The sequence below is a fragment of the Sinocyclocheilus rhinocerous genome, unplaced genomic scaffold (assembly GCF_001515625.1).
Source record: "Sinocyclocheilus rhinocerous isolate Xijiao unplaced genomic scaffold, SAMN03320098_v1.1 scaffold393, whole genome shotgun sequence".
NCBI lineage: Eukaryota > Metazoa > Chordata > Actinopteri > Cypriniformes > Cyprinidae > Sinocyclocheilus > Sinocyclocheilus rhinocerous.
In genome coordinates this window covers 201,911-215,825 of record NW_015654520.1, presented here as the reverse complement: position 1 = coordinate 215,825, position 13,915 = coordinate 201,911, and the positions used below count along the sequence as shown (strand labels likewise).

Genomic DNA, 13,915 nt, shown 5'->3' with positions numbered 1-13,915 from the left:
TAAAAGCTTCGTTCGTCTTCGGAACACAATTTAAGATATTTTGGATGAAAACCTGGAGGCTTGTGACTGTCCCATTGACTGCCAAGTAAATAACACTGTCAAGGTCCAGAAAAGTTTGAAAGACATCGTCAGAATAGTCCATCTGCCATCAGTGGTTCAACCGTAACGCTATGAAGCGACGAGAAAACTTTTTGTATGCGAAGAAAACAAAAATAACGACTTTATTATTAGAGACACAGAGGAGACTAATTGTTGAATAAAGTTGTTATTTTTGTTTTCTTCGCGTACAAAAAGTATTCTCGTCGCTTCATAAAATTCAGATTGAACCACTGATGGCAGATGGACTATTCTGACGATGTCTTTCATACTTTTCTGGGCTTTAACGGTGTTATTTACTTGGCAGGCAATGGGACAGTCACAAACCTCCCGGTTTTCATCCAAAATATCTTAAATTGTGTTCCGAAGAAAAACGAAGCTTTTACGGGTTTGGATTAATAGGGTCTATTAAAAATCTATTATAATGTTCAAATACTACTTTGGTCTCAATTATCCCGATATTTACACGATTATGTATTGAGGTTGTTGCTAGTTCTGTACTTGTTGTTATCCAGCTGAAATTGCTGTGATTAACTTGTCTAATGAACTTGATCTAATTTATTTTGGCCGTATACTGATGGCAGATGGACTATTTTGACGATGTCTTTCATACTTTTCTGGGCTTTAACGGTGTTATTTACTTGGCAGGCAATGGGACAGTCACAAACCTCCCGGTTTTCATCCAAAATATCTTAAATTGTGTTCCGAAGACGAACAAAGCTTTTACGGGTTTGGAACGACGTGGGGGTAAGTGATTAATGACAAAATTTTCATTTTGGGGTGGAGTATCCCTTTAATGAAGAGTTATATGTTTTTTTAACTATATGTTGTAGTTTGTGCATTAAACATTCTGACTCTGTTCTGCTAAAATAGTTGTTTAGCCAAAATAACTTCGTACTACCTCTTGCATAAACTGACAGCTGTTGACCACTAAAGGTAATTGAATTGAACAAATGGCCCATTTCAATATAACGGCTCTTTTGTAAAAAAAAAATGCTATGCATTTTGTATACCAATGACATACCATTTACATTCCTAATTACACACATTTTGCTCACTGCGACACTTCTGGACAATGTTTTTTCCTATGAGTCTTCAAGCCACTTGAATGAGTGAAACTCTTCCCACATGAAGCGCAGAGATACGGCTTCTCTCCGGTATGCAGTCTCTCATGAACTTTCAAGGTTTCTTGCCGATTGAAACTCTTCCCACACCGTAAGCACTTGTAAGGTTTTTCCCCGCTATGGATTGTGAGGTGGCGAGCCAAGTCACTGGAATTAAAAAAGCCTTTCCCACACTCGAAGCACACGTGAGATCTCACACCTGTATTGTTCTGCTGGTGCTGGTGTGAAAAATGCAGGTGTCTTTTTAGGACCGACGCTGAAGCAAACTTTTGATCACACTGGTCACAGGTAAACATACTTTGGTCGGAGTGAGCGGGCTGATGAAGTTTGAGACTGATGAGATGCGTGAAACTCTTCTCACAGCGATCGCACGCGTACGGCTTCTCTCCAGTGTGAATCCTCATGTGCACGTTGAGGCTTCCTTTACACGTGAAAATCTTCCCACACTCAAGGCAGGTGAAGGGTTTCTCTCCGGTGTGGATTCGTATGTGTCTCTTCAGGTTTCCTTGCTGTTTGAAACTCTTCCCACACTGAGGACAGGTGTAAGGTCTCTCTCCGTTGTGGGTTCTCATGTGACCCAAAAGGTTTCCTTTACGTCTGAAGTTCTTCCCACACTGAGGACACGCGAACGGTCGCTCTTTATCGTGATTTCTCAAGTGACTCAGAAAGTTCCCTTTGCGTGTGAAACTCTGTCCGCAGTCGTGACATGTCAAAGGGCTTTTCTTTTTAGGAATTTTCATGTGACACAAAAGGTTTCCATTAAGTGTGAAACTCTGTCCAGCCTGAGGGCAGGTGAAGGATTTGTTGACTTGTGTTCTGTTTTGTGAGGAATTATTTTCAGTCTGGAAGTCACTAAAAGATTGTTCTCCATTTATGAAATAATGAGGCGTCTGATACTGATGTTTCTCCTCCACTTCGTTCAGCTCTTCACGTTCTACTTTCACCACTTTTAGGTCTAAAATTAACAGAATTATGATAATGTCATATTAAGAGGGACGATATGAAACAAAAGGAAATTTTCTCTTTTTATAGTGAAAACTACAGGAGCTCAATGCATTTATATGATTAATGTGTGTTTTACTGAGATTCAGTGTTGGGAAGGTTACTTTGGAAATGTGATAGGTTATAGATTACAAGTTACCCTATTTAAAATGTAATAAGTAGTGTAACTATTTCAATTACTTTATTAATGTAACTGATTACATTTGATTACTTTTCTAAATTTCTAATGAATGTTTTCAACTGGTAATCACTTTCAAACATTTAACGCAGGCAGTGTTAACCTTACTGAAGCACTCAACACTGATTACTATCAGAAATCCTTCATCACTTGAATTAAGATGAATATAATTTAATTTTAAAAGCACAGCCACCACAAAATCAGACTTTAGCAGCTCTTCTTAAGGGATCATTCATAACAAGAAATAGTAAATATTAATACAAGAAATATTCAGATTGTAATAGTTAACATTTTCATAAGTAACTAACTGAATTACACATTTTTTCTCAGTAACCGTAACGGATTACAGTTACATTTATTTTGTAATTAAACTACGTAACGCCGTTACATGTAACTAGTTACTCCCCAACATTACTCAGGTTAATGTTATTTATTTGTATTATTATTATGCATCAAACAATAAACATAGAAAAGACAGAACCTCCACAGGAATAAAATAACATCAAATCTGCATGTAAAGTTTCACAAACAAAATTAAATAAAAAATAAAATACAAATAAATTTAAAAGGGAAAAAATAATATTATAAGCACACACAGAGGAAAACCTTATGCATCAGTGGTATTACAAAAAAAAAAAAATCATAATATTTCAAGAATCTGTCACTTTTCTTGTTTTTAATCAACCTAAGAGATTTAAGAAATGCATCAACTTCAATTAAGAAATGTGAAAAAGTAAGCTGCAAATTTTTTTTCTTATGAATATTTATTTTCCCAAACAAGTTAATGCTAATAAAACTTGCAATTCGAGGTTATGACGTTAGATGCATTAGATCAGATTTTAATTCTATGATTATTTCACTGTTCCTGTGATTTTATAACTTCAGCCACCAAATGAACTGGTGAACTGCTTGATTTTTTTCTTTTTTCTCAGCGGTCAGTGCTGGGTTAGTTACTCAAATAATGTAATATATTACTCATTACTAGTTACTCCTTTCAAAAGTAATATTGTTACTTATTACTTTCTGGCAACAGTAATTAGTTACACTACTAGTTACATTATTTTTTCTTCACACCCCACAGAAATTGTAACTGTGTATCTTCCACATAAAATTCTTCTATGTTACTAACAACATATTTCTGCCTCATCATTTCACCAAAATCCACATTGAATCGCAGTCAGAATTATTACAAACACTCAATAGTGATTGATGGTGACATTCAAGTAGAAGTGTTGTATTAATCTCATTAATTGTCATGTGTAGCTTGAAGCTAATTGTAATTTCTTTTGTAAATATACGATTATATTTCATTATGTATTTTATCAAATCATATAAGTTTGTAAGAAACGGTTTAATTTTCCTAAAAGATGTTTAATTATAGTAATATAATGTACCACATGCTGATCAGAGGGATGTGGGTGGGATGTAATGCCAGAGTAAAGTAAAGTAAAGCCACAACTTACACAACAGTGTTCAGATCATCTTTTTTCCTGACAAAATCAATATAATGCAATATTTCTATCTGCTGAATGTAAGCTTTTCCATATTCCAAGCTTGCCTGCTGCACTGGGGACATCACATGCATGTGCGAGTCGTACAAATTATGAAAATAAATCTAGGAATTATTTGACTGTTGGATTTTAAATCAGCGGGGTTGAGGCATCAAAAGTAACTAAGCTGTTTTATGGATGGTAACTGTAATATTATTACTGAAATCTTATTAGTAATTAGTTACACTACTAGTTACTGCAAAAAGTAATATTATTACAGTAACACTGTATATCACTTAATTATTTATCATATGCACCATTATATATCAAGTATATTGGACATCGCGGTATCATCACCGTCAGGGTTCAGTCAAATGGTTTTCCAAGTCTTATCTTACTGAAATTGAGTCGCTGATATAATTTTTTGTAAACAGAAGCATCTGAATAAAGTTCTATCGAGTCGCGCGTGCTTCTGGGAAAAACCAGTTTGAACCAATCAGCGCGCGTTCTCAATGGAACCCGGGAGTTCACGAGGGGGAATGTGTTTAGCATAGCGGCTAAAGTGGAAATCATCCTATTATAGCCGCTATAAGGATTCACATTCAGCGAGGTGGGTTGTTACATATTCGTTAACTAATTAACTAGTTAACAGCTAGTTAAATTAAGTCTCATTTGACAGGTGTCTGTTTGGGACGCGTTTGCCAAAAGCACCTCATGTCAAGTTAGCTTGCTAGCAAGTGACAGTCATTTCTATTGACTACTGTTGTTTCACATGCTAACATTCATTCAGTGTTATACTAATATTGTGTGGTTTTATGTCCCATTTCATAAAAGATAGTATGCTAAATAAATGAGTACGTAATGATACAGCTTATATCATCTTTTTTCCTGACAAAATCAATATAATGCATTATTTATATCTGCTGAATATACGCTTTTCAATATTCCAAGCTTGCCTGCTGCACTGGGGACATCACATGCATGTGCGAGTCGTACAAATTATGAAAATAAATCTAGGAATTATTTGATTGTTGGATTTTAAATCAGCGGGGTTGCGGCATCAAAAGTAACTAAGCTGTTTTATGGATGGCTAGACGTCTAGGCTATATTTAGACGTCTAATAGACGTCTTTTAAACGCAAAATTGCTTGCTGGGAAGTAATATTATTACTGAAATCTTATTAGTAACTACTTACACTACTAGTTACTACAAAAAGTTATATTATTACAGTAACTAAAATACTAGTAACTAGTTACTGCCCAACACTGACGGTCAATAACACCAACCTATTTGCTCGTCGTTATCTTCAGCTTTCGTTGTGCACTCATCTGGACTAACGCTATCTTCATAACCCATATCTTCACTCTCCTCTTTAATGAAATCCATCTTTACAGCAGTATCTTGCACAGATTTCAGTCGCTTTACGTGGACTTATTCATGCTCGTTTGGAAGCGGAAGTTTGTCGCCTTACAATGATGAGAATATTCCCAGCATTTTTGGCACTGAATCTTTATAGTTTTTTTGTAATGCGGATCTCCATTCGAATACTGGACGCTCCTGCTGGATGTTCTTCGTCTTTTGAGTTACTGGCAGAATTGAGCGCCATATACATATACCGCCACCTACTGTTTATTAATGCTATATGCAGCATATCTATATTACAGCTTGTAATATAGATATATTTTTCTCTACCATTTTTTCCCTGACTGCTAAACACAAACTAGTCACATGCTCACTGCAACAGCTTCAGCAATATCACTGAGAAAACTTTATTTAGTTGTTGTTTCTACTTCATGTTTTATATGATATGTTAACGTGCGCCTTTTTACTTTTTTAATCTGAAGAATTTTACTCCCCATGACGCAGGAAAAGAGCTCATATATTTGTGGCTTCAGTCCGTTTCTCCGAGAAGCGTTTCCGTTTCCTAGCAACCATAAAATCGCATGTGAAACAAATCGATCACTGCTGTATAGTACATAATAACTGCCATTTATTATGAATGTGTGGCATTTAGTTAAGTTTGATTTATTTATTTATTTGTCTGTCTGTCTGTCTGTTTGTTTTCAAACGATTAATTGTAGCCTATTTATTAGAAACAGGTAAAAGCCTTTAGCTATAAAGGAATTAGCAGCGCAAACGTTCTTAAAGGTGCAATAGGTGATTGTCTTCAGAACATTTTTTGTTATGCTCTTCACTTCTCTTCACATCCCGATAGCAAGCATTAAGTTAAGTGGTCTAAATGTATTTATCTGTATTTATATATTCTGTGGAAGGCGTAGGACCAAGAAATGTTTGTCCAATCAAAACGCTTGGTCCGAACATTTTAATTGGCTTTCTTACATGCCTGTCAACGTATGCAGGGGCATAATTTCCACTGGGGACTTTTCAAAATCACGTTTGTGTCCCCCCCACTTTCAAATTAGTTTATGATTTTTTTAACCGCACGCCGTCATCGCCACGGAGGAGCAGGACACAGACGCACGCGTCCGCGTCCAGGAACGTAGTCTCGTGCACACTGTAAAAATAGCTCACTGAAAGTTCTAATGAGCAGGTATCGCGTGCGGCACAGTCAGCGATGAAACGCCAGAAGCAGCAACAGATGACATAATGTCATCATGGATGAAAAGAAAGAAAGAAAGAAAGGAGGTGTGAGTTGGTTGATTCAGTAAATTAGCTCAGGTCAGGATAATCATATTTTCTGTCTACACCTGTTAATGTTAGCCTACGTTGACTGAGCTAACGTTAACATACACTGTTGCTAGGTAACAGACTGTTGTTAGCTTAATATTTAATGTAGAACAGTGGTTCCCAAACTTGGATACGTGAGGCGACAGAGGGCGTACGCGAACAAAATGCTGAGTTTTGAGGCGTTTCGTGAACGAATCGTTCGCAAAAGTCATTGATTCAATTATTCATTTATAAATACAGCCACTTGCTTAGTTACTGAATGAACAAATGACTCGATGACTCACGCATTAAGACAGTGACTTACCGCCACCTACTGGCGGTTTTTAGTATTTAAAAGAATCACTTTTCACTTTTTTATCATCATTGCATATTAATCTATTGAACTTTTTTTTTTAAACATTAATATTCTATTTATAAAGATAAAAAATGCATTGGAAAGTCAATTTAGGGGGCAAATATTGTCCTTTAATGGAAAAAGTGCAGTCTAATTAATTAATTAATAAGTGGAAGAGAGGGGGTACGCAGAAATGCCTCAGGGGGTACTCCACTCTAAGAACCACTGATGTAGAACATTCTGTCCTGTGCAACAAGTGATTTATTTTATATTTTCAGGTACAGCGGTTAGTTTGAAATAAAAGTTTGTTTAACAGTGGAAATTGCTGACTAACTCATAGTGATTAGTCACACCTGTTTCCAAATACACATTTACTCACAGCCACAGTTTAAAAGGACTTTGATTCATTCAGCTCACTGCGAAGTATACGCTAAGTTGCTTTTGTCTCTGTGCTTTATCAAGCTTTTGTATCTTGTTTGCTTTTGATCTCGACCCATTTTTTGTACTTTGTACTCGATTCTAGCCGGTCCTACGATATTCTGTTTGTTCACCGCCTGACCATTTGTACCTCCTTCATTACATGACACACTGGTATACACAAATAGCACACTTCGGGGTCCAGGCGGCACTTAGGTGTTGTGCTGCATCACATTACTTGATGTGTTTGAGAGTTTTTTCTTAAAGGGGTCATAGGATGCTACATGCACTTTTACAAGTAGTTTGAACTGAAATGTGTGTTGGCAGTGTGTGTACACAACCACCCTATAACAACCTGTGTCACTTCTATGCTCTGATTTGAAGATTTTATCCTAAGCCTTAGCAATTAGATTAAAAGAGGCGATTGGTTGGGTCATCCGTGTGGACCGGACATACTGTGTACTACCTAATAGATCTATTTTTGATAATATTTATTTAATTAATTAGAGACATTTAGATATCTCTAGATCATTTGGTTTAAACGTTTTCCGCTTTCTCAAATCGAGCCGATCTCAGATGCCTGTCTGTGTGACATCACAAAAACAGGCCCCTCCCACGGTAATTGATTGACAGTAGCGTTTCAGCACAGACTGCACTGGTGTCTTACCTTAGACCCGCCCTGAGTGAGCTGTCATCAGTCCACCATTGTTTCACCGCTGGAGCAGATGTAGACAAGAATGACTCCTAAGCGTTTGAGGTGTTTTGTTGTTGGATGTAATAAAGAGCATAGCAGTCGTCATTTACTCCTGACATCTGAGCCGCTGAACTCGCAGTTGATTTCGTTTGTTTCTGAAGGGAATGCTCCCCCAATCTGCCTAAATGCGTCTATGTTCGCGCGAATCATTCATGATCCAGCCTCATCTACAAAAGTGAGTATAATGTTTTGTAATGAATCTTTGCAAATCGCCTTTCCTAATAATGTGCTAATTAGCAAGTTTCACGATGAATGAAATGGCTAAAGTAAACAGTCTCTCTGAAGGCGGGCGTACACAGTGTTTATCGGGAGGACGGGAGGTGCTCGTAACGTCTCAGATCGGCCGTAATTCTTCTCACACGGTACGAGCCGCAACCATGCGAGCATCTGCGATTTTCTCCCGAGAGAAAAAAATCGCCTGCGAGCTTGTACGACAGCAAAAATCGCACCGTGTACACCCGCCTTGAGAGCAGCTCGGAAGAGAGGGGCGGGGTCAGCAGAGCTTATTAACATTTAAAGGGAAATGCTACAAAAACGGCTTGATCTGAAAAGAGCCGTTTTTCACAGGGTAAAAAAAAAGGTGTTTTTACACTACCATTGAGAAATTTTAACCAAACTATGTTACAGACTTTTCATTAAGACCCTAAAGAATCATATCAACTTGTGGAAAATGGGCATCATATGACCCCTTTAATATTGTGTTTGGCACACATTTTTACTCTTAACAATTCTCAACATCTCTTAACAATGTTTTATTTTTTTTCTTCATCGTAAATAAAAGCACTGTTTTCAGTCTGTTACGTCCTCTTTATTTCCAGGTTCAACAGTAAACTTGAGATTTAATGGGATCATCTTTGCTTTCGGGAGGAAGTCATTAGCTCCACTGGAAACGAGAGGTTAAAGGAGGCATGCAGGCACACTACGCCCCCTGGAGACTACGGAGGACTTTTCCCATAATTACTAACTCACCTTGGAGCTTTCATAATTGTTATTAATTAATTGTTAGATGCTAGTCTTTATAAGCTAATGTATTTTGACAGAAATGGAATGTGATCTCTTGAGGAGTATTGTCAATAGATGGACTGCTGCAAAAAAAAAAAATGGAAATGGAAATTTTGACCCTTGAGAGCTTTAGCCACAATTAATACTGCATTAAAGTTAAAGGTCATAACTCCCACTATTCACTAGGAAAAACTCCTACTAGGAATTTCTACTCAGGACTGCTTCCTCAACCCTGAGCGACATCAAATCAACACAAAATGTTGACAAAACCATAGTATTTCTCGTTTTAGTAAACCGTTATTCCTCTTAATCTACAGCAATTTGCCAACAATTATAATTATTTTTTATTAAAGATCACATCCTCTTTTTTAATCCCTTTACAGTTACATTTAAAGTTGTAGAACATCCACAAACCCAAGTTCAGATTCTGATCAGACTCAACTTTTTTTAAACACATTTAACACGTTAATTTTTATCATAAACTCTTGATTGAATGTCCTTATTGCATTCTGTTCATTCTCTGTCCAAAAAAGGCTCTCTTGTTCTCTTCATGCACTGATGAGCAACCATATGCAAACCAGATCTCATGTGAAAAGCAAACTGAAAACTGAAAATGAAACTTTTATTTATAATTTGAAAAAAAAGGAACAAACGCTGCAAAACATCTAGATTCTATAGTTTCATTTGAAATTTTTAAATGCTTTATTTACTAGAGTGAGCAACAAAGTAGAGCTCCACAAGACTCATTTCACAATAACAGAAGAACTTGTTTAAATGGACAACACACTCATTATTAAAGACAAGTTTTGTTCACTGAGGTGCATTATATATATTTCTCTCTTTATGCAACACATGAGAGGTGAAGCAGCACTGTGTGATCTCTCTACATGCACTGGTTCAGGCTGGTGCTCTGGCTCAGCGGTGTGGAAAGCGCCGGGTGACTCAGACGGCACGTGTAGGTTCTCCCGGAGCTCCAGCGCTGCTTACTGAGCTTCAGAACGCTGGTCTGGGAGAAGGTGCCGTCGGCCTGACGCTGATACGGAGCCGTCTGCACCTCGTCCCCCGTCACGCCGCTGCTGTCCTCAGACCAGGACATGGTGACACCGTCAGGGTAAAAGCCCCGAGCCACACACACCACACTGACATCACCCTCAGAGAGCGGAGAAGCAGGAGGAGCCAGCAGGAGCAGAGACGGAGGAGACGACGGACGAGCTAAGGAGGAATGAGTTTTAAAACTAGAATCAGTGAGAATGCCATCAGTGTTGATATGGCCATCATGGTTCAAATTTTATACAAAATTTAATTTCACAGCAAAAATTCTAAAATCAATCAGTTAATTTAATAAATTTAATTTTTTTTTTTTTTTTTTTTTTTTTTTTTTAAATGAAGACAGAAATAGAAACAAAAAATACAAATAGAAAGTCTGCATTTTTCTTTTTTTATAGTACATTAGTTCATTGTTTATTTTAAATAAATAAATAAATAAAAGTCATAGTGGTTATCTGTTACAAAATATAATTGAAATTTTTTTTTTGAAAAATAAACATGAAAATGAATTTATTAAATGATTACTGAATTATTTAAATTCAAACAATAATACCCTAAAATCAAAATTAATACGTTTTAATCAAATACAGTTTAATATAGTTGGTGAAATATGATTGGATTCTAATGGGACAATAACGTGGCCATTAAGTTATATTTGGGTAAAATCAAATCATGTTCCACCAACTATGTCTGTCTTCATGAAAATGAACAGTAATCCTATTTTTCAATAAGTGCAAAAAAAAGATTATGACTCACCGATCCTCAACTCGGTGCCTCCTCCGATGCTGCCATGGCACCGTGCAACAGCGTCGTACAAAAACCTGGTCTCCACAGCACACTGCTCCTGCTCACACTGAACGCCTCAATGTTCACAAAACTGAAGCTCAAAGTGGCAAATCAGGAGGAAATTTCATACATGTGGCATGAAAAATCGTAAAGAATGTTTTCTAATCATTCCTGCCTGGATTGAAGCTCCTGGACTGAATGGGACGGATCTTCAGGATGACTGGAACACTCTGAGGTTTTTGTACGAGTGACTCATTGAGCTGCAGCATTGTGATGGCTTTGACAAATGATGCAGCCGCAGTAATACACCGCTTCGTCCTCAGCTTCCACTCGGCCGATGTTCAGGTACTCATCCACACCACTGTCTGTGTATGTGAATCTGCTGGACAGACCACTGGCTCTGGTGCTATCAGCTAGTAAGAACTTTGGAGTATCTCCAGCTTTCTGCTGGTACCATGAAATGGCCCAGCTACCACTATCATCTCTCCTGCAGAGAATCTTTACATCTTGTCCTATGTTCACGTTCATGATCTTCTCCTGGGTCAGATGCACTATGGCCTCAAACCCTGGGAAAACACAAGAATCCCAAATATAAACATGTGATCCTGAGTTCTCTTCGATGGGATTTCCCATTGGACCCAACAACCACACACCAAGTTTATACAATATAAACATGATGCTTGATAGCACTTCTCATGCTTGACAATCCTCCAGTCTTTTTGCTTTTTAACCTTGTTTCTCTCAAATAAGCTGGACATTATGTTTACAATACTCATTATAATGTACAAATGGCTTCAGAGGGCAAGAGCCAAGCAGGAACTTTTGCGTTCATATTGGGAAACAAAAATGAATTGAAAAAATGTCTTACCCGAGAGAGAGAGGAGGAGTCCAGCGAGAGCGGTGGTGCTCAGGATCATCATGGTTACTGGTGGAGGTGATCGGAGATTAGAGACGAGTGTGTATCTTGTGCACTTATAAGGAGAGGCAGAACACTTGGTATCACACACACACACACACACTTTCACCACATTAGTGCGTCTCCAAATTTGCATGCATGTAAAAAAAATAAAATACATTTGGTGGGGATTGGTGAGGGTGAGGGAGCGGATAATAACACCAGAAATTTACTACATATTATTTAAAGACTATTAATTTCAAAGAATTCTATAAAATGGATCTTTTTTTTTTTTCTCGGGTCGTTGCTTTGAGAGTGGATTGTTTGCTGCTACATCACAGCGCTGTTGATTAATTATCTATAACAGCAGCTCTGACAGTGCAATAGGTTTATATTATGTGTGCTCGTTCTGATGTGTTTTCATTTCTATAGATTTTGATTTTAAAGCAGGTTTTGTAGGAGGAGTTTGTGCTTTGCAGTTTGTCGCCGACAAATTGTATTTGTTTTAATAAAAAGAGACAAAAAAAGATTCTAACTCATTTCACAGACTTTCCACGCACCCATTAAAAGATATGATGGGTTCATTAGTAAATAATGATGGTAAGGATGGGAAATTTGTGTGGTCTAAGAGGAATAAAACACCTCAGGATGTGTGTTGATATAGGAAAATAAAAAAAACTTTCTGGCATGACTGTAACAGCACGCCAGCTGATGATTCATTTCTTATCATAGATGCTGAAAAAAACGAAACAAAATCAATCATCAATGCTAATAATCTTCTTTTATTTCATTTTCTCCCCTGAATATCTCAGTGTTAGCACTTCGCTACTGGATAATATGGTGATACTAAGAGCTTCAGTAGTTTTCAGATACTGTAAAAGTTTCATTTTAACAATGAGATGGAAAAAATAAATAAATACAAAAATTATCTGTATGAGAACCAACCAACATTACAGGAATTTTGTCTATTAGCTTTGTTTCAGAGGTGCACACTGCTGTCCGTTAGACCTTCATTGGTGAAAGCAGAACTCTATTAATAGAGTTTCATCTGGAGGCCATGAATTTGCTTATACTTTCTGTTCTGGCTTTTTTCGTTTGAGCACGGTTGACTTTTTCCACTAGTGCGCTTCGCTTCACTGAACATTAAATCGCATTTTATATCCACAGCTTTTCAAGAAACTCACACACATAATCTGACCTGATGGTGGGAAATGAGTCGTGTTTGAGAGCCCAAAAATTACTCGTTCTGTTCATTCATTCAGTCATAAGACAAGAAATTAGAGCAAATAGTCAACTTGTAGCTTGATTACGTGCCTTTCATACCTAGCAATATCTAGTCTGTTAACAATTCAGACCAAAATACTAAGCTAACACTGGCTGAAAGTGAGTGGCTAACAGTTAGCATTTTGTATACTGAAATGTGCTAATTGCTGTAACTAGATTGTGGGATACAGTATAAGATTAAATATCTGTAATAAATGCTCTGTTTTTGGTCGAAATAATTCGGAAATGATTTATTCATCAGTTCCAAAAAAAAATTTAATTGTTCGATTTTTCTGATTTATTAAACAGCATGATGTGAATGCTGGAGTCATCGACAAGCTCCAGAATTCTTTGGATAAATAGGAACATTTTATTAACAAGACACAAATCTGATGATGAAAATGATTTCATTTCACAGTAAAAAGTCAGGCTGATTATTTATCTTAGATCAAACACTGTACTTAATCTGTGGCATAATTATATTTCTGTCATGACAACTCTCGGAGGGATTGGCATGGTAATGTACATGACAATGTTAATGTATTTGGTCTTGGCGGAATAGATCTGCTACGCTGCTGCTGCGGCAGAGCAAGTACCGAGACTTGCTACTGCCAATACATCCACAACATGCTGCTGTGAGCATGTAAGAAATACTGCTGCTGCACATATAACATACATTAAATAACCCCCATATAGCATACATGAATCACCTCGTAGCAGATCTATACAGGTGGAGCTGGGGAAGGTGGAGGGTAAACTAAAGCCAGGTATTTGAATATTGAGGAGTGAGCTCATTGGCTACCGATACAGGAGAGAACCAATCAGCTGCCACATGTGAT

At 37.3% G+C, this 13,915-nt stretch overlaps 1 protein-coding gene and 1 gene segment (V, D, J or C); both read right to left on the bottom strand.

Moving 5' to 3' along the window:
* Positions 1 to 1,150: 1,150 nt before the first annotated feature.
* On the bottom strand, positions 1,151 to 5,276 carry LOC107717469 (zinc finger protein 239-like). Its single transcript, XM_016524232.1, has 2 exons — positions 5,177 to 5,276; positions 1,151 to 2,175 (listed from the first exon to the last, which is right to left on the bottom strand). Exons 1-2 carry the CDS (start codon positions 5,274 to 5,276, stop codon positions 1,151 to 1,153), a joined length of 1,125 nt encoding a protein of 374 aa, XP_016379718.1.
* Positions 5,277 to 9,817: 4,541 nt separating this feature from the next.
* Positions 9,818 to 11,876, bottom strand: LOC107717484 (Ig kappa chain V region Mem5-like). The segment is given in 4 exon segments: positions 9,818 to 10,297; positions 10,889 to 10,927; positions 11,197 to 11,484; positions 11,787 to 11,876. Coding segments are annotated over 4 exon segments (708 nt in total).
* Between the last annotated feature and the right edge of the window lie 2,039 nt (positions 11,877 to 13,915).

Bases quoted from the DNA above. Each gene is read 5' to 3' on its own strand.
- LOC107717469 (XM_016524232.1), bottom strand. From the start codon at position 5,276: ATGGATTTCATTAAAGAGGAGAGTGAAGATATGGGTTATGAAGATAGC. The intron at 2,176-5,176 runs GTTGGTGTTATT...TGTTAATTTTAG, and splicing joins AGATAACGACGAGCAAATAG to ACCTAAAAGTGGTGAAAGTA.